The sequence below is a fragment of the Dunckerocampus dactyliophorus genome, chromosome 13 (assembly GCF_027744805.1).
Source record: "Dunckerocampus dactyliophorus isolate RoL2022-P2 chromosome 13, RoL_Ddac_1.1, whole genome shotgun sequence".
Taxonomy (NCBI): Eukaryota; Metazoa; Chordata; class Actinopteri; order Syngnathiformes; family Syngnathidae; genus Dunckerocampus; species Dunckerocampus dactyliophorus.
In genome coordinates, this window is record NC_072831.1 from 29,867,111 (window position 1) to 29,891,742 (window position 24,632).

Below are 24,632 nucleotides of genomic sequence, written 5' to 3' on the forward strand. Positions count from 1 at the left end.
GCTGGGGGACTTCAATGCTCACGTTGGCAGCGACAGTGAGACCTGGAGAGGCGTGATTGGGAGGAACGGCCGCCCTGATCTGAACCCGAGCGGTGCTTTGTTATTGGACTTCTGTGCTCGTCACAGATTGTCGATAACAAACACAATGTTCAAGCATAAGGGTGTCCACATGTGCACTTGGCACCAGGACACCCTAGGCCGCACTTCCATGATTGACTTTGTGGTCGTATCATCGGACTTGCGGCCATATGTTTTGGACACTCGGGTTAAGAGAGGGGCGGAGCTGTCAACTGATCACCACCTGGTGGTAAGTTGGCTCCGATGGTGGGGACGATGCCAGTCAGACCTGGCAGGCCCAAACGTATTGTGAGGGTCTGCTGGGAATGACTGGCAGAGTCCCCTGTCAGAAGGAGTTTCAACTCCCACCTCCGGGAGAGCTTCGACCATGTTCCGAGGGAGGTGGCGGACATTGAGTCTGAATGGGCCATGTTCCGTGCCTCTATTGTCGAGGCAGCTGATCGTAGCTGTGGCCATAAGGTGGTTGGTGCCTGTCGTGGCGGTAATCCCAGAACCCGTTGGTGGACATCAGTGGTGAGGGATGCCATCAAGATGAAGGAGTCCTAGCGGACCTTTTTGGCTCATGGGACTCCGGAAGCAGCTGACAGGTATCGGCAGGCCAAGCGGTCTGCGGCTCTGGCAGTCGCTGAGGCAAAAACTCGGACATGGGAGGAGTTCGGACAAGCCATGGAGAACAACTTCCGGGCGGCTTCGAAGAGATTCTGGACCACCATTCGGCGTCTCAGGAGGGGGAAGCAGTGCACAGTCAACACCGTGTATGGTGGGGATGGTGTGCTGCTGATCTCGACTCGGGGTGTTGTGGATCGGTGGAAAGAATACTTCGAAGACCTCCTCAATCCCACCGACACGTCTTCCAATGAGGAAGCAGAGCCTGGGGACTCCACGGTGGGCTCTCCTATCTCTGGGGCTGAGGTTGCTGAGGTTGTCAAAAAGCTCCTCGGTGGCAGGGCCCCGGGGGTGGATGAGATCCGCCCGGAGTTCCTTAAGGCAATGGATGCTGTAGGCATGTCTTGGTTGACACGACTCTGCAGCATCGCGTGGACATCGGGGGCAGTACCTCTGGATTGGCAGACCGGGGTGGTGGTTCCCCTTTTTAAGAAGGGGGACCGGAGGGTGTGTTCCAACTATCGTGGAATCACACTCCTCAACCTCCCTGGTAAGGTATATTCAGGGGTTCTGCAGAGGAGGATCCGCCGGATAGTTGAATCTCGGATTCAGGAGGAGCAGTGTGGTTTTCGTCCTGGTCGTGGAACTGTGCACCAGCTCTACACTCTCAGCAGGGTCCTTGAGGGTGCATGGGAGTTTGCCCAACCAGTCTACATGTGTTTTGTGGACTTGGAGAAGGCATTCGACCGTGTTCCTCGAGGAATATTGTGGGGAGTACTCCGGGAATATAGGGTATCGGACCAGCTAATTCAAGCTGTTCGTTCCCTGTATGACCGGTGTCAGAGTTTGGTTCGCATTGCCGGCAGTAAGTCGGACCCGTTTCCAGTGAGGGTTGGACTCCGCCAGGGCTGCCCTTTGTCACCAATTCTGGTCATTATTTTTATGGACAGAATTTCTAGGCGCAGCCAGGGCGTTGAGGGGTTCCGGTTTGGTGGCTGCAGGATTGAGTCTCTGCTTTTTGCAGATGATGTGGTCCTGCTGGCTTCATCAAGCCGTGAACTTCAACTTTCACTGGATCGGTTCGCAGCCGAGTGCGAAGCGGCCGGGATGAGAATCAGCACCACCAAGTCCGAGTCCATGGTTCTCGCCCGGAAAAGGGTGGAATGCCATCTCCAGGTCGGGGATGAGATCCTGCCCCAAGTGGAGGAGTTTAGGTACCTTGGGGTCTTATTCACGAGTGAGGGAAGGATGGAACGCGAGATCGATAAGCGAATTGGTGCGGCGTCTGCAGTGATGCAGACTCTACATCGGTCTGTTGTGGTGAAGAGAGAGCTAAGCCAAAAGGCAAAGCTCTCAATTTACTGGTCGATCTACGTTCCTACCCTCACCTATGGTCATGAGCTTTGGGTAATGACCAAAAGGACAAGATCGCGGGTACAAGCGGCCGAAATGAGTTTTCTCCGTAGGGTGGCTGGGCTCTCCCTTAGAGATAGGGTGAGAAGCACTGTCATCCGGGAGAGACTCGGAGTAGAACCGCTGCTCCTCCGCATTGAGAGGAGCCAGATGAGGTGGCTTGGGCATCTGGTCAGGATGCCTCCCAGACGCCTCCCTGGGGAGGTGTTCAGGACAAGTCTGACCGGTAGAAGGCCTCGGGGAAGACCCAGGACACGTTGGAGAGACTATGTTTCCCAACTGGCCTGGGAACGCCTCGGGATCCGCCGGGAGGAGCTGGACAAATTGGCCGGGGAGAGGAAGATCTGGGCCTCCCTGCTTAGGCTGTTGCCCCCGCGACCCGATCTCGGATAAGCGGTAGAAGATGGATGGATGGATGGATGGAAAATAAAAAAAAATAAAATAAAAAAATTAAAATTAAGAACACATAGGTCTGTCACAATTATCGATAAATCAATTAAATCAAACAATAAAAATGACTTACAATGATCAATGGGAAAAAAAATGTCAACAATAACGATTAGACGATAATTTGTAGCACAGTTATCGACCAGAAAATGTGTTATCGTGACAGACCTAAGAACACAGTTGGAGTCACACAGCGTATTAATAACACGACAAGACCGAATGCTCGCAAACCAGGGCAAAATTGTGGCATCAATTTTTGACGTTAACTGAGAAACACTCCGGAGCGAACACTAACCAAGGTAGGTGTCACTGTACTCGTAATATTAATAAGAAGCACACGGTGGACCAGGACTTCATGAGTTGGTCCGGCTTGTCGCCATCAATGCGCATCGGTGAGAATGTTCACTGTGACTGAGCACGTAGTTGTCCACATAGCTCCTGTAGTTGCGTAACAAGCTGCTCCAGGTCAGCGACATCATCCTGCAGCTTGGCGTGGATCTGACCCGAGGCCGGGTCGGTGTGCATTTGCTGTCAGACGCAAAGAGAATGACACACAGCTGCAAACACTGACTGCTGACCAATAAGAGAAGAGGGTGGTGTCACATGGTATACCTTAGCTTTGGTGGCCAAGCCCCTCAGGCTGAGACGCGTTGAGGAAAGCATCTGAAGCGCTTCGGATGGGTTCTTTTTCATCTTACTGCAACAGATGGTCACTGTGGAACAAAGATTACTAATAAATGACGAGCTGCTGAAATGCTGTAGCTATCATGCTAACTGTCAGCATGCTAACAACTAGCTCTGACGAGCTGATGCGGACAGAAATGTTGTAGTTATCAAGCTTACTAGGTAGCTAGCATGATAGCGGTAATATAAGATAACACCACTAAAACATACCAACATTGCTAACATGTAGACTGTTAGCATGCTAACACCTACTACAAAACCACTGTATGCAAGCTTATACTATTGAAAATAGCAAAAACTTCTAACATACTAATTTTAGCATTCTAGTAATGCTAACATGCTAGGTGTTAGCATGCTAACATGAACATAAAAACACAAGTTTAGAGCTTTGACAATGAAAGAGCTAACATGCTAATTTTAGCATGCTAACACCTAGCATAACAGCACTTACGGTAGTCTTTATGTAAGTTCGTACATATGACAATATGCAAATGCTCACATGGTAACATGAGCATACTAGAAATGCTAACTGTTAACATGTCACCATTGAGCATAAAAACTGGCGATGTAAGTTTATACCTTTGAAAATAGCAAAAATAACAATGTCAACATGCTAATAGTTAGCATGCTAACACCTAACATCAAAACACTAACTGCCTATGTAAGTTTGTATCCATTCACTCATTCATTCTCCATTTTGGGATCTACTGTTACCCAACCAATACTGTAGGGTGGATATACGGGTTAACAGTAATGTAGTAAGTACTGCATACAGTATGTACATTGGGGAAAAGAAGTATTTGATAGGAACCATGCGCTTACCTTCCCCCATATTGATGGCTCTTTTGATCACGTCCTTAAAAAGACCTGGCTGCTTCTCCCAGCCCCCGGCTTGCACCTCGCAGCGGTGGGCCTTGGACAAGAACTGCTGGGCCTGAAATCCCCGAACACGTGAACTCTTTCAGAAGATGAAAACATCGACAGACGGATATGACAACGCGACACAAACCTTTTCATTCTCGTCTTGGCGGCGGCTGCGGCCACCGCCGTACAGCGTCGCGTACTGCCGCCATATTTCGGGGTCACTGCTGTGGCGGGAACTGACCCGTCCCAAAAGTTCTCTTAGTTGGGACTGCAGGGAGGCGGCCTGCTCACCCTGGTTGTCCGTGAGCTTGTCAACCACAGCCCGCACCAGGATCTGAACGATCTGCAGCAAACACGGTAAACACTCGCTTTAGAAACTGGCACCGACAGATACAGTACGTGATGTTACAAATATCGGTATCCGTCGATATCAGAATCGGAAATTGAGCATTGGACAATATTGGCATATTGGCAAAAAAGCCGATATCGGACATCCCTAATTTCAACTCTTTACTACTAAAATGACAGCCGTTTTTTCGGATAATATTTTGAGTTTATTCTCGTAAAATTCCTCTCGGAATGTAACTTTTTTCTCTTTTTCTCAACATTTTGACTTTATTCTTCCCGTAATATGATGACTTTATTCCCAACCTAACTGTCCAAAACGTACAAGTTTATTTTGTTGTTTTCCCATATTAGGACTTCAAAAAGCAAAGCCTTTTTCATGAATATTTCAACTTTCTGCAACTGAAATAACTTTATTCCTAACCCTTATTCCTTAATGGATTTCCCTTCTTTTACTCTTTCCATGATCTGTTAATATTTGGACTTTATTCTTGTCAAATCCTTGCAGATTCTTCCATATTTGCTGCTGTTGGTTTCCTTGTTAAATGTCTGGAATGTGCAAACGGCCCCCAGGACGCGCTTTGGAGACCCCATACATGAACATGAACGAGCCTGAGCCTTACTTTGACACAACAGCAGCCGTTAGCGCGCCAACACACATGCTGGCTGCCTGCGTGACTATCTGAGGACGATACGAGCGTGCACTCATGGGACTGAATAACGTAGATGAACGGATGAACCTGGATGTCCTTGTAGTTGTCCTTGAGATCCATCAGGCGATGGTAAGCCTTGATGGCTTCAGCGAAGGCGCCCACGTCGATACTGACAACAATAAAGTTCTCCCAGATCTGCCAGTGCTCGTAGTTACACTTGAGGGCTTCCTGGAGGGTGCGAAAGGCTTTGTTCCTGGAAAGAAACGACCCAAACAGTTCTACAGGTCAAACCCCCCCCGTCATGTTGATCCATGATGCTCAGCAGCTTCATCAACGAGTCACATCCAATTTGCAGTGCGTGTGACTGACTTGTCGTGCAGGCGGATGTGCGCCGTGGAGAGGTTGTTCCAGGCTTCTGCATTCTGAAAAGCACAACTCGGAGGTGAATTCACTCCAAAAGTTCAGAGACGGCACACATTGATTGGGAATTGCAAGCCAGCTGCAGGGGGGGCCTCGTGTTACGACAACGCTACGCTAGCTTTCAGTCTTCATATTCATTCATTCATTCGTTTTCTATGCCACTTGTCCTCCCTAGTGTGTTGGGGGCATGCTGGAGCCTATCCCGGCTGACTTGGGGCACACCATGGACTGGTCGCCAGCCCACTGCGGGGACAACATGCATGCAAGCGTCAGCTGGGCTTACGTCCAGTGACTAAAGGACTGAGTGAGTGGGGGTTCAGGGATGAGAGGGACGCGATTGTCACTTTCCTGTGCGTGTTGGTACTTACGTCTGGTTCCAGGCCCACGCATCTTTGGAAAGCCTTGGCCGCTCCCTCGTAGCCTTGCAGGGCAAGGTAGGCACAACCCAAAGAAAACCACACACCGAGCTATGCCAGCGCATGCACGCGCGCACACACACACACACACACACACACACACACACAATTACTCAGTCACTCATTTGACATTTACTCTGAGGTCCAAATGATGATGCAAACAGGATTTCAGTATCCTAAACAGAACATGTCTTGGGGCCTTTGGATCACTGATATCAATTTCGGACAAATGTCATCATTATTTTGCCAGGAGAGCCCAAAGAAAAGAAAACAACTTCAAATTGATGTTCGCCATTATTAAAGGGACAGTTGGAAGTTGTGTGACTGACGCGCCCATCGGCGGTGGTTCCCTTGGCGTGTTCCCATGGCAGTGATTCAAGTAGCTTTCGCTTTCAGTAAACACGACCTCCTGATGCCGCAAATTCAACACATGACCATTTTCGCTTATTAACAACCAGTGAAATGCTCTGAAACTCTGTAGTGCACAATCACGTGCAAGAGTGCATTTAAGTGTTTATTTTTGTTTATCGTTTGGGGGGGTTTGTTCTGTAACCTTCAAATTGTCCTCTAAAGGCTGATGACTTGACCTTCAGGACTGTTTAGCCAAATCACAGAGAAATCTCATTTGCATCATTTGGACCGCAGTGCAACGTGACATTCCTTGGACCAACACAAGAACACGGTCCCCTACAGCAGGGGTGTCCAAACTTTCTCCCGCGAGGGCCACACAGTGAAGAATGAAGTTCGTGTTCCCTCGTTTATCGTGGGGGGGAGGTTCCCTAAATGGCCCACAACATTTTCTCACATTTCTCACTTGTTGAAACACTCTCAAAGTTCACACTTGGTTCCAATTTTAATGATCAATCTAATGACTCTTTTGGACACAAGAAATGAAGTGACTCACGCGTATTTCCCTCGTCTGACCGGGCCTCCTCGTCCTGGCGCCGCTCCACCGAAGCGTTTTTGTTCAAATATATTTCCTCCTGTTGGCGCGCTTTCCTCCTCCAACCCAAGATTCATTTTTCGGTGCAGAACGTTTCGTGGACATTGTGGGTGTGGTCGGGGGTAAAACTTACGCCACTTCAGAGTCTTTGTACGTTTTCTTCTTGCAATATTACGACTTTATTCTCCGAATATTTGGACTTCATTCCCATATTCTAACTATTTGCCCAACCATAAATGACAGCTTCCTGTTTTTCTTCAATATTTCAGCTCTACGTTGCTAAAATGGCATTTTGTCCTCAGCATGAGACACGTTTCCTCTTGTAAAACTGCAACTGTGTTTCTTTCTAGAATACGACTTTCTCTTCAAACGCTGACTTGATTCTCATGAAACGACAGCTGCTTTTCCTTTACGGCTGGTTTTTGGTTTTGTTTTCATTTCCAGCTATTTCAACTTCCTTCTTGTACATTTTCTTCCCAAAACTACGGCTTTGTTCCCAGAATATTTACATTTTATTCTCGTGACAACTTTCCATGAGCTAATTTTACAAAAATTTAAAAAATGTATTCATTGTTTTGTTAAGTTTCTCACAATATTACAACTTAAAAAATTACACCTTTTTTCTTTAATATTTCAATTTTATGCTACTAAAATAACGTTATTTTTCCGATACAATTATGATTTTCTCTTTTTTCTCCTAATATTTTGACTTTATTCTTGTTATTTTAAGTTACTGCTGAGTTTTCCATTTTTGTAATTTTTCTTTACATTTCTTGTTTAATTCTATTTTTAGAATGTGCCGCGTCCCAATTAAAAAAACAGCCAAGGGATGCAAATGGCCCCCGGGCCGCACTTTGGACACCCCTGCCACACAGCACGTCCAGTATGTGACGTGCACCTGCAGGGCGTTGATTTTGAGTGACTTCTCGAAGCAGTCGACACACTGCTGGAACTCCTTCTCCCGGAGGTGCAGCAGGGCTTTGGAGCGCATGGCTCGGGCGCTGCGATGGCCCGAGAGGTCCCACGCCCGGTCGTAGTACCGATGCTCTCTTAAGATGTCCCCAAGTAGGCAGTACAGGCTCGGTGTCTCCTTCTTCGCCAGCTCCTGACGAACCAGCTCTTCAGCCTGGACGCACAAGACAGGAGGACACCGTTTGTCTCACGAGGAATTCCCAATAACTAGTACTTCAAAAAACACAACAAAAAACAAAACAACAACAACAACAACAACAACAACAACAACAAAAAAGCCGATACCAGCTTGAATTTTACTCAATATCAGATTGGAAACGAAACCAGCGAATCCCACCACACAAACATGTAGCGGATGCCAGCTGGCTGCCCTCCCCCAGAAGAAACACATTAGTGTATGAGTGTGTGTGTGTGTGTGTGTGTGTGTACCTTCCCATGCTGGCCAAGTCTCTCCCAGCAAACGATGACGTCTTCCCACAGCTGCAGCTTTTCATAAATGAGCAGAGCTGAACTGATGCAGCCGAGGTCCATCAGCAGGGAAGCCAACTGCTTCTGCAGGGAGCAAGGCAGCGTTTTGACTTTGATATACTTTGATATCGGTCACACGCGTATCATACAGGCAACTTCTGTGTCAAGCTAATGTGGCTCACATAAGGTTCACCATACTTGAGTACCATCTAGTGGTTCAAATGTGATTTACACCCCTCATGACAATTTAAAAAAAAGGTCTAAAAAAAAACGTGACCAATAATATTGTCAACGATAACTTACATCACAATTATCGCCCATCAAAATTTGTTAAGGTGACAGGCCAAGATGTGATTAAAATATGGCCAATGCCAAGAGGTAGCAGCGTGACAATTACGTTTCTGCCAAGTGGATACTTGGTGGAAAGAACCAATCAGTGGTCAGCGAGTGGTTAAAACACGAAACACATGAAATGAACTTTTTTGTACACTGTATTATGTGCACAGTATTCTATGTGCACGTTTTCAGGAGACACTGTAGTTTGGGTCTAATGTGCAAACGAGCAGTATGTCAATAAAAATGGTTGGTTAAAAATGTTTGCTTTTGCCCAAAAACAAAGCATCCCTCCTCCGTGCTTCCTCACAAGCAGGTCATGTTTCTCCAGCATTGGAAAAAAACAAACCCTGCATCACAACATCAGCTGCAATCAAGCGCCTCCACCCACTCCACAGTCCCCCGGCTGCAGTAAGGACCCTTCCATTTGAGCGTTATTGCTGTTATCTGTTATTATATGCCGCCTGGGGGAGGCTTCCTCCGCAAAATGAGCTCTTCTCCTCCCCGCCCCCCTCCTCCAATATCTCAGACACGTGTAAATGATTCTATTACAGCATATTTTATTCACACAGCTTTGGCTTGCTGCAGCATCCGCCTTCATGACACTCACGACACTTTAGGGGTCAGCAGGTGTTCTTGTATTTTACGGTGTTGTCCTGTGCATTCATTTATTTGGAACGCCACAGAGGGTGGCAACACATGTACACATGCCAACAAGTTTTAGATACTTCAAGAAAAACCTCAATCTCAGCCCTGTGATATACAGTGGTGTGAAAATGTTTCAGATGAAGTAAATGTAAATATTAGTCAACGACAACACGACGACTGAACACAAAATGCACTTTTTTCGGACAAATGCGTGTTCGAAATAAATTAAACCAAACCAAACCAAAATGAAACTTTTTATTATTAAGGGAGAAAAAAATCCAAAGCTACATGGCCCTGTGTGGAAAAAGTCATTGCCTCTCTGCCCCCGTTGAAAAATTTAAATTGAAAAATAACATAATTGTTATCTATCAGTGTGGAAAAAGTTATAAAGCCATTTCTAAAGCTGTGGGACTCCAGCCAACCACAGTGAGAGCCATTATCCACAAATGGCCAAAACATGGAACAGTGGCGAACCTTTCCAGGAGGGGCCAGCTAACCAAAATGACCCCAAGAGCACAGCAACGACTCCTCCGAGAGGTCACAAAAGACCCCACAACAACATCCAAAGAAGTGCAGGCCTCACTTGCCTCAGTTAAGGTCAGTGTTCATGACTCCACCATAAGAAAGACACTGGACAAAAACAGCCTGCATGGCAGAGTTCCAAAACCACTGCTGAACAAAAACAACATTAAAGCTCGTCTCAGTTTTGCCAGAAAACATCTTGATGATCCCCAAGACCTTTGGGAAAATACTCAAACGTTGAACTTTTTGGAAGGTGTGTGTCCCATATTTGAAATGTGTCTACACTGTTGTCATATTTTGCATTTCACATGCTGTGCCTCGTAGTGACCACTAGATGGTAGTGTTGACGTGTTTTGTGTTTATGCGACAAGCGTTTCCTTGTTGTTAGAATAAAGACGTGTTTTGTTGCAGCTGATTGACGCCTTGAGTGCTTATTCCTCCTGCAAATATTCTAATACAAGAAGACGTGCTAAGTTCTCACGCAAGACCTGCTGTGACATATACGTCTGCTAACATTGGCCAAATTCATATTTCACATTGCATTTTATTGCTGACGCTCAGCTCAAAAAGTGAGCAAATGTGGCCTATTCCCTTGGCTAAAAATCTTTATCTCTTATAGAGAATTGCAAATTGCATTAGGGAATGCAAGCGGGTCAGTGTGATGTCAAAAAATCCCCCCCCCCCATCGTAGTGCTGGCCGAATTATTCTCCCCGGTCCACCGGGTTCTCAATAAATGGTGACGCCATCGCCGAATGAGTTACTCAGTGAAACTGGCGCTTCTGAAGCACTGAAGCTTCAAATATATCAATCCCCAGTCTTGGCACTCACTACTCCAGGTACTCTCAATCTACGGAGTCAAACATACATCGTCTGATGCTGATGGATACACAAGAAGGAATCAAATCAAACCACATTACCTGGACATCCCATCTGGTTGGGGCATGGCAGCAGTAAAAGACCTTGAGACGCTCCGTAAAAGGACAGTTTGTGTCTTCAAAATGGTCTGCTAGAGCCTGAAAAATAAAACACGTGGTGGAGAGACACTTAATACCCTTTTCTTTGTTTAAATCACTATTTGACATGTTAGGATATTTTACGAGAGAGGACAGATCACACATGGCAGGAAACATTCACACAAACTAAACGTTCTTCGGAAAAGACATCGTTCATCACCAAACTCTTCCTGGATGTTTGGGAGAAGTCTCCTTGGTGCCACTCTATCCATGGCTGTGTTTTAGGCAAAACTGCGCGGGAGCCCCCCCTCCCTTGGCTGAGAAGCAACCCTGGTGGTCGCAGGAGGGTTTACTGTTGCCGTGACACAGGACTGATGGAAAATGACTTCGTCCCAGTCCTCAGGATTCCAATCCCCGTATCCTTTGCAGAATGCCAGTCTGTCCCTTACGTTTTCCAAAACATGTTTCTTCACCTCACTGTGCGTGCAGATGCACTCATTGCTGCCTGCTACCATTGCTGATCAAGCGGCACCGGTGGTGCCCCGATCCCGCAGCTGAATTAACTTTGGGACACAGTCCATACGCTCCCGGACTTTCTTGGGTGCACTGAAGCCTTCACAACAACAACTGAACCTCTCTGATGTTCTTGTTGATCTGATAGATGGTTGCTTTAGGAGCAATCTTCCTAGCAGCAGCATCCTTGCCTGTGGTGCCCTTGTTGTGCTAAGCAATGATGACTGCGTGTTTCTCCTTGCAGGTCTCCATGGCTAACAGAGGAAAAACCACGCTTTCAAGCACCACCCTTCCAGTCCGTTATTCTCACACAATCAGGATGACAAAGTCATCTACAGACTTTGTCATCGCTCTCACCAACATGTCAGCTGGTCCTTTTCTGAAAAGCCGTGATATGCGAGGGACGACCGTATATGCGACATTCAAGCACACGTATACGTGCGTGCACGTGAACCTCTCACCACAACTGAAAACCCACTACGAGTACTACTACCTCAAAAAAAGCACACATACAGTACAAATTGTTTTATAATGATGACTTAACGTCTGCTTGATTCATTGCCAAAAGGGATGGATGGGATTGTATGTGCGCGCGTGTGCGTGTTTGTTTTGTCCATCAAGAACCGATCATGAAGCCTTCTGGACAGCACAGATGATCTGCTGTCTATGCGGGAACCAGCGCACATATACTTTACCTGCATTTGCATCATGGCTCTCTCCACACACCGGGAACTCCCTCTTTCCAGTTTGGTTCTGAGGCAAAGAGCCGTCATCTCCACGGCCCAGAACTTGGGCTGGGACAGTAAACACTGAAGAGAGACGAGAGAGACACGGCTCAGATATAAGCATCCATCCTAGGAGAAATCATTTGTCGACAGTAAAAAGTACAGGAAGTTTTATTTTTTGGAAGAGGTGTAGGCAGACGATGCTTCGCATTGCGTTGTTTTGTAGTTCCGTACAATGCACTCCCATGAATGATCGAAAACGAGCACATTACGTGCAAACAGTGGAAGAACACGTGAGCAGACTCTTCTGGTGTCAGTGTATCAAAGAAAAGGAAAGTGAAAAGAGAAGTCATATTAGTAGGGTCGTCTCAGTCAACTATAAAATGTCCTGTGATGGAGATTGTAGCATTCTGACTGCATGGGGGGGTATGAGCATACATTTTTACAAAGAATGGCTTTGTTCTTCTTATAACCAGCCTATTGTGATACAAAAACAGCCTAATTTGTGCTAAGAATTGTGACCTGTTTAACATAAGACCTATACGACGTGTCAAACGCAAGGCTGCTAACCCGTATCGCGGCTTTACGATCTGCGTGAGAAAGTCATTCAGTCAGATTTAACTATTCCTGTATCGTCACTGAACGCAAGTACTTGCAGTACTCGCGCCACCCTGAAGGGGTGTGTGCGTGCATAAGCTGGAAGGTGCTTGTCACTGCCGTCCTTCCGGAGAGAAGAGCAGCCAGCATTTTTTTGTACCAGCGCCAGCGGGAGAGCAGCAAGTCAAAGACATGGCACAAACATGACCAACAATGACGAAGACAGCCAGACATGTGACAACCATCTAACCAGCCTGCAGATTCCTGGATCTCCGTGTAGACTGGGAAGATGCCTGCCCACAGAGCCGGCAGCATTCCTACCACACAACGTACTGTATACTGCCACCTGGTAGAAAAGTACAACAGAAAAACGCTTAAATACTCTTTTTTCCCCCGTCTGAGGTTTGACAAGCAACGCCTGCATGACTCCGGCCCCGTCCACAAGGGAACGCTCCTAAGATTTTTTTTTCCCCCGGTATGTTGGGAAAAAAAATTGCCGTCCCCATTGTGCTGGATTAGTAAACAGTTATCCAGACGGGACGGACTCACTGAGTGATAAGCATGTAATACACAAGGCACACCTACAGTACGTGTGGTGCTGTGAACGGTCACGCAGACAGAACCATGTGACACACCACACCACAGAAGAAGAAAGAAGGCTGCCGTCTTCCGCTTTCCAAGGCCCAGAGAAGTGGAATGACTTGTGCGAGTTATTACGTAGTGTGTTCCCTCACTACGTCTCAGGTCACCTTTTCACAGACTCGCTGTTTGGCGGGTTTTTAACGTGCAATTTGCATGTTATTGTATTTACCACTGCTACCAGTAGAGGGCGCTCCACCTGGCCTCAGTACGAGCATATTAGGAACCCAAGGTAGCGCTACAATAGCCAGCTTAATATACCTGTAAGCCACAACAGTCCTGATTGGCTAACGGAGAACCCGCGCATTGTGTCTGAATGACTGTAGACAATTGTCACTCAATCTCCTTCATGTGGCACTGCCATGTTTCCTGTTGTGTGATTGCTAGCAAACAGCTAGCAGTGACGCTGCACGTTTGCACGGTTTTCTCCCCGACAAAACCCACAATGTCGACGAAACCTTCTGCACCCAAAAGCAGCGGAATCCAATCAATCATCACCAAAAAGTTGGACTTCTGGACACGCTGAAGGAAGGTAGAAGCTAACCGTGTGTTTTAACAAGGATACAAAAACGCTACAGTACAGCCGAAAGACGTCGGGATGAAGAGGAACGATCAGAGGAGTGAAAAACACGTGAGACACATAATTTCTTGTGTCCAACTTAATAGGTTGATCATTAAAATTCAAACTAAACTTACACAAGAGAGAAATGTGAGAAATTGTTAATGCCTGTGTAAGAAAAGTGTACGTGTGTATGTTGTGAAGTTTTACAGCCGTAAAACATACACTGCAGGTTATAAACACTGCAGTTTTTCCAGTTATTTATTGAAATTCAAGTGTTTCAAGTCCAACAAATAGCTTGCAATGGTACAGAGGTAAGAGCTTAAAATAAGGTAAGGTTGCCCAAAAGTGAAAAATAAAGTGTATTTCAGAATGATACCGTTTCAGGGAACACAAAACGGGTCAACAATTTAAAGCTGTTGTGCAGAAATGGAGGTTGATCGAGCCTTGGCAGTCGGTGCAACTCATTCCTACAGTCACTCCAAGTGCTGGATCCTTACCACCTCCTCTGTCTGCATACACACTGTGGTACGATACCCTGGTGAATACCAGTTGAACAGCACGAATGAACAGTGGAAGAGAGACAGACCATCTTAACTCTTCAAAATGGAGCTTTTTCCTTTTGGAGTGAAATCGGAGTGTTCTAAAACTTTTGACCGGTTGTGTATATAATAATTGTTGGCCACTTCACGGATTTTCACTTATTGCGGGCTATTCAGTGAACCTATCTCCCGCGATAAACGAGGGAACGCTGTATTTAAATATTTGCTGCATTTCTGCTAAATCCGTTCTAAATGTGTCAGTAAGAACTTCGTTGGAGGTTTGCTTGAAAGTCACCCACGCCACCCAGCTGGTCACATGGGAACAGAACAACAAATCACAAGTAGATGTTTTAGAAAAGACACACTGTGCAGTGTCACAGGCAACACGATGATGATTCACGAAGGTTCCAGCTGGATCAGTTGGAACCGGCTGTTTTTCCATTTTAATTTCCTGTCCTGACAGATTCCTTTCCCAGGAACTCTAATCAGCCCGGACTCTTATCGGCCTGACAGACTCGGGAGACTCAACTCGCTGAATAAGCCCAGCGAGCTATCACATGACTTTGTTGCCATGTCTCCAGACTAACCTTCCGTCTCCAAGATCGCTTGAAAGAAAGACTCAGGCCCGCCTTCCATCACTGAAAAGTCAACTGAATCTGATCAATGTTGGAAGCGGACTCGTGTCCCCGACGCTCGAGTGGCAAATGACATAACGTGAAGACATCAGGAACGCCTCGTGGCACCAAGATGAACTCACGCTGACCTGGGCCTGACGACGATGACTTCATGGCTGCTGCAGCTGCTCTGACTAGAACCTCCTCTCCATTCAAAGTCAAACTCAACTTCCTCTGTTACAGGATGGTGGTCTGCCCCCGATTCTAGAACAATCTTTCTGCGGAACATATGATTTGTTGCAGACATCAAACCTTGCCAAACAAACAAACACAACATTCAGCCTGGAACAGACCACAGCATAATGTGAAGGAGAGCTGCGCCCTACACAGCATTCTTAACGGCAATATGCTTCTAAAATGAAGTTCTAAGCCACCAACCTGCTGAAGTCGACGCCCCTCAGATTGGCTGACTCATGTTGACATAAGCGGTTGTTGACATAACTGAAAATAGCTTTAACTGCTGTGGCCCTCTCCTTGACATCAAAGCTTAGTGGGGCCCACGTTTCATATTATTATACACGGTACAGGGGTGGGAAAAAGTCTTTGCCCCCCTTCCTGATTTCTTATTTTTTGCATGTTTGTCACACTTCAATGTTTCAGATCATCAATCAAATGTAAATATACTTTTTACATGAAACCTTTTATTCTGAAGGGATAAAAACATCCAAAGCTACATGTCCCTGTGTGAAAAGGTGATGGCCCCCCAAAGCTAATAATCCAATTTATTTGTTCTAAAACTCAAGAAACTGTTTCAAGGTGGAGAAGAAGGACAAAGTAAGAAGCCAAAAACGTAATAAAACTTAATAAAAGAGAACAATTCCTTACTTTTATCCCTGCGTTGCAAAGGAAGGAGAGTCCGGCTCATTGGGAGGAGTAAGCCTCAATAATGAGACCACTACACTGCCGGGTTATCACTGTCCATTTCAGAGCAGCACATTCTTTCACAAGTTGAAAAGGTACCGTCTTCATCCGTCATGATGGTTGCGTTGTTTGAGCAGCTTGGGCCGTGCATGCAACCAATGTTGATGTCTCCCCTTTGTAAACACTTTTCACTTTCCTTTTCTTGAACACACTGCCATCACAAGAGCCTGCCTCATGCTCAGGAGACATCATGGCGGGAAAATATACCTCACTAAAAACGAGAGAAGTGACGCCGTCCCCCCTCAGTGTTGCGAAATGAGACAATGTATTGTTCCCCCGCACGCATGCAACTACTTCTCTTTTGTGGGCGTGCGTCATCGGCACCTACACAACACAAGGACCGCCAGGAATAATGAGTAATAACCAGAGCGCTTGACAGTGAAAACCCCCCAAAAAACTCAAAAGAAATCATTTTATGTACTAATTCAAACAAATCATTTAACTCATTCAACACCAGAGACGTATTTATACGTTTTCATAAACCCCAACATACTGTATCTACACGTGGAGAGGCCAAAGGGGGGGTGTCTAAAAGATGTCACACACAGGGTGGCAGAATTGCATTTGATAAGAGCTTGGCATGGGTCTTTTGTATGTAAACACACTCGACAGCAAGGAGGAAGTACAAGAGCGTGGAGGAGTGTAGCGTGCAGAAGGTTACGCGTTGTAGGGAAATGTTAACGCATGTACGTGTGCACACACACACATTTTAGTTGCAAATGTGAAATATATAAATAGTTCACGATGTTATATTTGTAAATAAATTGTTATATTGATGCTAAACAACCCTTTTTTGTGTCGTTTATGTTGGTATAGTTTAGATATTTGAGCTGTCACAAAAGCAAAAATCTTATAAAGTGAAAGTTATGCTCTGTCCCAAAAAGCTGCTTTTCCCTCTTTTTTTAGTCAGGAAAGGACATTTTCCTGAAAGGTACCTACAGTATGTTCTACTGCTGATTACTAAAGAACACAAAAAGGAAAACTTGTTTTCCCTGATGAAAGACAGGAGTCTAATCTTTCCTTTTGTAGGTTCCGTGTTTATAAAGCCATACAACACAATAGTTTGCCTTGAATCAAATCTAAATAGTCTAAAATGGCCGCGACTGAAAGGGTTCTCTTTTGAAAAATGATTGGGACTGAATGAGATTCATATTTAATAATAATTTCATATGTAAGAAATGAATACACAATTTTAAAAAAAGGAAAGAAAATCAAGATATTTACCGACGTGAAGGCCAGGAGTTCTTCTTCTGTCAGCTTGTGGACGGGGTTGTTCTTCTGAAAATCTGTGCTGTACAAACAGAGTTGATGCTGAAGACGAGGTGCAAGATCCCATGCATAAAAAGAGGAACAAGTACATGATTCTTTGAAAGGTTGGGGTTTTTTTCTATAAAAAAGTAAGATGCACATTCTTAAAGTGTTTGCAACTTCACCCAAACTCCTAATGAGCAGGGTACCGGTGGGCGCTTCGTGATGCTAATTTGGACCAACTGGCCCGCATGTGCAATTACGGGGAAAATGGACTTGCCGGGTTCTACTGGAAAAGAGCAAGAGTGGGATTTTAGAAGACATTTGGTGGGTCTGCAAATGGGCTGCGGTGTTTTCAGTTGAAGGCGCGCGTCTGCGTGACCAACTCTAACAGACTTGATGCTCGTCAATCATCTCCGAGCAATCTCAGAGGCTGCTTCAGCTGACCTTCACTTGGGTTTCTTTTTCCATCCCTCGACAACAGTAAATATGATCCCTGATAGACGGGGACACCCTGGCTGAATGTCTTCCTAACACAGTACGTAGCGCAGTTAACATGCATCCATAAAACATGACAATGATCAGAGAAACTGAAGTATCCAACAGCTGGACATGATCATTTTTAAAACAACAACAAAAAAGCAGAAGACAGAACGGGTCAAGATCATAAATGCAAGGACGCCCATCGGCATATTTTTCCCGTGAAATCGCCTGTAAACATCACAAGAGTTTAAACCATATTTGTGAAAAAGGTTTTGGAGAGAACGCCAAGACAAGGCGGGGGGGTGCAGTCACGGCACGAATCCAATTACAAATGAGCTACTGCTCACATGGCATTTTGTGAAAGAGGTGGCTATTTGACACATGGTTTGGGGCAGGGATTGCCAAGACCCAAATGCAGTGGCACCTTGACATCCCAGTGTCCCACATGACGAGTTTTTGGAGATACAAGCTGTCTCTTGGCCGTTTTTTTTTTTTGCTTTGAATTGCAGGCTAAACTTTGGAAGAAGCTTCGTGTGGAGCAATGCAAGGTAACGTTAGAAGTCAGGAGGGAAAAAGATGCCTTTTAATGCAGCTGAAAAGCGTTTGACAAACAGTACGAATTGCCTGTGAGAAAACACACATCACATACAGCAATTCCACAACTTTACATGATGAAAAATGGCATACAAAAAGGAAGTATTGCATTGTTATCTCCGCCAAGCACAGCACAAAGCGCAGGGTTGTGTTTCCACCGGCGTTTATCTGACTGTGTGTTTGTGTTCAAAATAACTTGAAAAGTTCTCTGAATGGATTTGGATGAAATTTTCAGGAATTGTCGGAAATGGTATACCGAAGAACTGATTAAATTTTGCGAGTGATCTGGATCACCGTCAGGATCCTGGATTGTTTTTTTTTTTTTAATGATTCTTTAACATTGCGAGATAGGACCATTTTAGGCATTTTAGGCCACAAAAAATGGCCAGAGCACTTGCTCAGGACATTTAGCCTTCCCGGTACATCAGGCTAGGTATTAGCATGAACAATAGCATGCTATTTTCATGGGTAGAGGCATATATAAACACCACTATCATGGTAGGTGTTAGCACGCTAACATTAGCGTGTTGGCATTGCTAACATGCTAACAGTATAATACCATTTTTATCCATTTTCATGGGTAGACACTTATACAAACACTTAGCACTATCATGCTAGTTGGTAGCATACTAACATTAATCATGTTAGCATTGCTAGCACACTAACATTAGCATAGTAGCATTTTTTTTTATCTATTTTCATAGGTATTATGATAGGTGACAGCATGCCAACATGAGCATACTAGCATTTTTTGCGATTTTCATGAATATGAACTTAAGCAACGAGGGAAAGGCTTCTTGAGACGTCATCTGTACTTCTGTGAAGAAGGTGTTGGACGTTTTGCTCCTCATCCGAAGAGCTTCATCAGCGAACTAACAAGTGCTGGTAGCCTAGGCCTTAAATACAGTAAGAGTGGGCGGAATTGGTGTGCCAACACCCTCCTCCTATTGGTTCCTTAAACTAAGCCTGGGCGGAGTAGTGGTCTAATCCTCTCCTGCCATTAGCACCTCCGATCAAAGGGAAGTGTAGCTCCCTGTAGTTGGGTATGAACGACTCTGATACTGGCTCGTTAGCATCTATTGTTCTGGCTCGGCCCTGGCTCCACCTCATTTGCAAGACTAAGAGCTGTGGGTTTTGGTCTCAGTAACCTGCTGAACACAGGGTCCAAATTAAACCTCAAACCACCATTCCGATTCAATGATGGGTTCTGTTGTTTGACAAAAATAGCTTCTTTTTTTACTCTTTCAAACCATCTGTTTTCTTTGGCCAAAATCTTTACCTCGCTGTCCTCAAAAGAGTGATTGGTTGCTTTAAGGTGTAGATGTACTGCTGATTGAGGCCCACTAGAATTGTCCCTGCGATGTTGATAAAGCCTTTTTTGGAGCATTTGCTTAGTTTCCCCAATGTAGTGCTCTTTGCATTCCTCATCTTTACAGTGGATGGAATAGACCACATTGCTCTGTTTTTGGTTTGGAGCCTTGTCTTTAGGATGCACTCATTTTTGTCTCAGGGTATTTACTGGTTTGAAATGGGTAGGAATTTTGTGTTGCCATAAGATCCTCTGGAGTTTTTCGGAGACCCCCGCTACATAAGGGACTACCACTCCTCTCCTTTTTGCTTCTGTGGGCTTTTGGGTTTCTTTCCCTACTCTCTTCTTTTGACATTTGTTAAAAGCCCACCACGGGTACCCACAGGTTGAGAGCGCTCTCTGGACATGTTGTGTCTCCTTTTTCCTTCCCTCAGAACTAGTTGGTATTTGTTCCGCTCTATGTTGGAGGGTCCTAATAACCCCCAGTTTATGTTGTAGTGGATGGTTTAATTCAAAAAGCAGGTATTGGTCAGTGTGTGTGGCCTTTCTAAAGACCTCTGGAAGAACGAGCCAGTATCAGAGTCGTTCATACCCAACTACAGGGAGCGACACTTCCCTTTGATCGGAGGTGCTAATGGAAGGAGAGGATTAGACCACAACTCCTCCCAGTCTTAGTGTAAGGAACCAATAGGAGGAGGGTGTTGGCACACCAATTCCGCCCACTCTTACTGTATTTAAGGCCTAGGCTACCAGCACTTGTTAGTTCGCTGACGAAGCTCTTCAGATGAGGAGCAAAACATCCGACACCTTCTTCACAGAAGTACAGATGACGTCTCAAGAAGACTTTCCCTTGTTGGACAACTCCTGTACGACTGAGAGCCTACACAGACGTATGAACTTAAGCAGACACTTAACACTATCATATTAGGTATTAGCATTCTAAAGTTAGTGTAATCATGTTAGCATTCTAACATTCTAACATGCTAACATTTTTAGCATTTTCAGAGGCAGGCATTTATACAAACACTTATTGCTATTATGCTAGGTGTTATCATGCTAACATTAGCATGTTAGCATTCTTTAAGTCATTCAAACCTTTCCATGGTATGTTTTCATGGTCAAGGAATCTAAATATGTCCATCCATCCATCCATCCATTTTCTATACTGCTTCTCTTCTTTAGGGTATGCTGGAGCCTATCCCAGCTGACTTCGGGCCAGAGGCGGGGTACACCTTTTGGAATGTGGGAGGAAACCGGAGTACCCAGAACGCACGGGGAGAACATGCAAACTCCACACAGAAATGCCCAAGGGAGAATCCAACCCAGGTCTTCCCATCTCCAGACTGTTCCTGTGTTGGTCAACATGCTAACCACTAGACCACCGTGCGGCAATCTAAATATGTAGATAAAAAAATAAATTGTAGGACTAATATTTACGGTGTAAATCACAATATGGGGGGGAACCATATGGTGCTGATCGTTTAGCGTCAATTTGTGGGACAATACACATTTCAAAAGTCACCTGTGTTTGTTTGCCCTGTCATATTTTTCTTTGCACTTTTCTCAAAATGAATCGTCTCGCTCTCGTGGACCCAATCTTGTCATTGTCTCGCCTCGTGAGGGTGAAAATACACCCGCTAGCCACTAAGGGATATTCAGATTCATCCTTCATTACGGTGGCTGCATTTAGCACTAATACAACATCTCCAAACGCTGCCCGACTGTTGCCATTTGAAGGCGGACTGATGGAAGTGTTGAACGTGCACTCATCTCCAGTGTGAGACACTTACCAGACGCCCAGGACCAACGCTTGCTCCTCGGCGCTGAGGTCCGGCAGCTCGTACTGGTCTGGCTCGGCTAAGTTGAGTTTGTCTAACACGGTGTCATCGCCAAGACGGCAGTCCTGTAAGCGCCCACATTTGTGTTCTCTTTGTTGACATTGAATGAAGTGATTGCACATGAAAGCAATGTAATCATCTGTTATTTATTACGCTACATTTATTCCAATGCATGTTAAATCATTCTATACCAAAGACCCGTTTACGTTTTTATAAACCCCAACACCCGACCCCAACAACGTATTTCTACGTCTTTTATGGGGTTTTTTGGATGGATCTTTTGCATGTAAAAACACACTTGACAGCAAGGAGGAAGTGAGAGAGCGTAGGAGTATAGCGTGCAGAAGGTTACGCATTGTAGGGACAATTTAACCCATGCACACGCACGCATTTAGCTCCAAATGTGAAAACCGTCAATAGTTGATGGTGTTATATTTGTCATTAGTTGTTATTTTGATGTTTTTGGTGTTGTTTATGTTGGTATAGTTGTTTAGATATTTCAGCTGTCACAAAAGCAAAAAATATTTGTGTCAAAGTGGAAGTTATGCTTGAAATGTATCTTTTCACACAAAGTTGTTAGTCAGGAACTGATATTTTCCTGAAACTGGACATTGAAAATGCACATGGCCTTGTGCAACCGCGTTATTGCCAACATCCTGGTTATTTGACACTATTATTGGATGTCGTTGCACGTGTGGACTGTGGAACAGCTGAAACCAACTTCACAAATGCATTTACTCATTTCAATATACTTATTTGACCTGCTGTATCATGCAGTAAAATAATACTTGGAATCATATCACACAGTCGCAATATTGCATACCTTGGGCAGCTGGGCTTTGGGTGTGGGGGAGGGGCTCGCTTCAGCGGCGGCATGTCCTGGCCGGTCCCGTTCCTGCTTTTGCCTGACTTCAAGAACGAGCTGAGCCAAGTAGTTTTCCTGGAAGTACGTACGTTTGCCCAGAGCACCTGGACCCACCAAACACACAAAAATGCAATGTGTGAAATCCGGTTGCTCATCTAATTGATTCATTTCAAAAGGATGACTCCTGAATTCTGAATACATTCAGAACCAACTGACTAGTAAATGAGTCATCCCTCCTTGACTGCGGTTCATTGGTTCCACACCCGACTGTCTTCAGTCCATTTCTAGTAGGATTCCTTATTTATAAAAGGAATGTTTTCATAGTTAGAGCACAGAAAACCTGTTTCCGACCTTCTAAATACACTTTTTAACATGATTAGAGCCCTCTCGACATGAAATAACACCCCTATAGTCACCCTTGCACTCGTATTACCCACCAGAGTAGACATAACAGGGTGGTATGGCAATGACACCTGCAAACTGAGGCTCAAGTCTGGGCACCTGTCGGGGGAACTTCTTCGGGCCCGCACACTCACGCATCCAAGGACACACACGTGCGCATTCGCGCACACATTTCTTCCCTCATCCGAGGCCTTCGCTGCTGTATCCCCCCGGTGCTGGCGAGACAGGGCCCACAGCTCACGCCGATTATGGCTGCATTGGCTGCGCTGAGAACACCTCCCCACCTGAGCCGGAAGGCAAAGCTCTCAATTTACCCCCCATTTATGTTCCCACCCTCACCTATGGTCAAGAGCTTTGGGTTGTGACCCAAAGGAGGAGATGTTGGATACAAGGGGCTGAAATGAGTTTCCTCCGTAGGGTGGCTGGACTCCCCCTAAGAGATGAGAGGGGAGCTCAGTAGAGCCACTGCTCCTTCACGTGGAGAGGAGCCAGTTGAGGTGGCTCGCGCATCTAGTCCAAACGCCTCCTGGACGCATGCCCAGCCGGGAGAAGGCCCGGGGCAGACCCAGGACACGCTGGAGGGATTATGTCTCACAGCTGGCCTGGGAACACCTTGGTGTCCTCCTGGTGGAGCTGGAGGAGGTGGCTGGGACCGGGAAGTCTGGGCTTCCCTACTAAGACTGCTGCCTCCGCAACCCGGACTCGGATAAGCGGAGGAAAATGGATGGATGGATGGTTTTGAAAAAAGGGCAATAGAGTGAAGCCCCGCGCTGCTGAAAAGAAGAATTTCAATGTGAAAGGTTTCCAAACGTCATACCAGTCATGTTGATATCAAGCATGGAGAGTTCCTGGGCTTTCTTCATGTGTTCCTTGGCAGTGGAGTATTCATAGTAGGCCAGACTACAGTAGACGCACTCCAAATGGAACTGGATGGCCAGGTTTCTCTGCTCAGAGAACAGGAACACGCATTTCCGCACTGGAGGGAGGAGGAAGAGGAATCACTACCATCAGTTACATGCCAGTTTCCATGCGTATTCTTCTACTTTGTTCAATCTGCATGTTTATAGTCTGCATTTTCTTTGGTGTAGTTGGTGGCGTGACTCACACGCAGGCATCACAGCAGGGCAGACATTCATAGTTTGGAATTAGAGAAGGGCGTGATGTGATCATCTATGGCGAAAGCAATCAGTCATTTGATCCTTCACTGTTTCAGTACAGTGGATCTCCCAGGGGCCGCAACTAACGTTTATTTTCTGACCAATCGGGCCAAATAAACAAGAACCAAACATGAAGCGTTACTGTTTTCAGAAAAAAAAAGCAAAAATGTCCAAAAACAGTCAAAGCTCGCAGGTTTCCGCCACTCGTGGGTGGCCTTGGGACGTGACGCTCTACGGTATCACTGCACTGACTTGAAAATAAGACATCCCGGAATATAAGACACCTCTTCTTCAAGACCCCTTCTTGGCTAAGTCTGCATTCACACTTGTGGTTCGGTACTGTAGATATGGGCGGTAGGATCAATCCAAATATCAACAGTATCGATACAGAGGGCAGTATCAGAGAATGAACCCTGTGGCTTCTGTAATCTTTGACGATCAAGACAAAACCAGCGTGCTAACCAGCTGAAGAGGGAGGTCGTGTCGCTCCACAAAATGAAGCTTCATGTCATGTGGCCAGTGTGGAGTCGTTCTTGTGGGTGTCACAAAAAATCATTACGGTGGGGAGTCAGGCTGACGCCCTGAACTTGTCGGGAGAGTTAAATGAGCAGCAAAGCTGGCAGAGCACACGACGCACGTTCATCCCCAGGAGAGACATCAGACGTTGAGGTGACATTAAAAAGGCAAATCCAGCCTCACGCTGAAGGATGACTGATAATTACATCAGTGTTTTGCATTTCACCCCTTTCTTTTTATCTGATCTGACTACTAACTAGGGTCTATCAGGAAAAGTCAGTGTG

General features: G+C 45.6%; 1 protein-coding gene across 1 annotated transcript in view; it reads right to left on the reverse strand.

Annotated features, from left to right (window-relative positions):
* Positions 1-1,237: 1,237 nt before the first annotated feature.
* ttc27 (tetratricopeptide repeat domain 27) overlaps positions 1,238-24,632 on the reverse strand; it is a 40,513-nt gene continuing 17,118 nt past the window's right edge. Inside the window, exons 6-20 of the mRNA XM_054797236.1 lie at positions 23,493-23,651; positions 22,232-22,377; positions 21,361-21,473; positions 17,161-17,227; positions 11,975-12,088; positions 10,731-10,826; positions 8,271-8,393; positions 7,768-7,995; positions 5,879-5,977; positions 5,460-5,512; positions 5,178-5,343; positions 4,238-4,435; positions 4,051-4,162; positions 3,157-3,257; positions 1,238-3,072 (exon numbers count right to left, since the gene is read on the reverse strand). Of these exons, the coding sequence (XP_054653211.1) occupies positions 2,947-3,072; positions 3,157-3,257; positions 4,051-4,162; positions 4,238-4,435; positions 5,178-5,343; positions 5,460-5,512; positions 5,879-5,977; positions 7,768-7,995; positions 8,271-8,393; positions 10,731-10,826; positions 11,975-12,088; positions 17,161-17,227; positions 21,361-21,473; positions 22,232-22,377; positions 23,493-23,651 (1,901 nt within the window). The 3' untranslated portion in view covers positions 1,238-2,946. The remainder of the gene's footprint in view (positions 3,073-3,156; positions 3,258-4,050; positions 4,163-4,237; positions 4,436-5,177; positions 5,344-5,459; positions 5,513-5,878; positions 5,978-7,767; positions 7,996-8,270; positions 8,394-10,730; positions 10,827-11,974; positions 12,089-17,160; positions 17,228-21,360; positions 21,474-22,231; positions 22,378-23,492; positions 23,652-24,632) is intronic.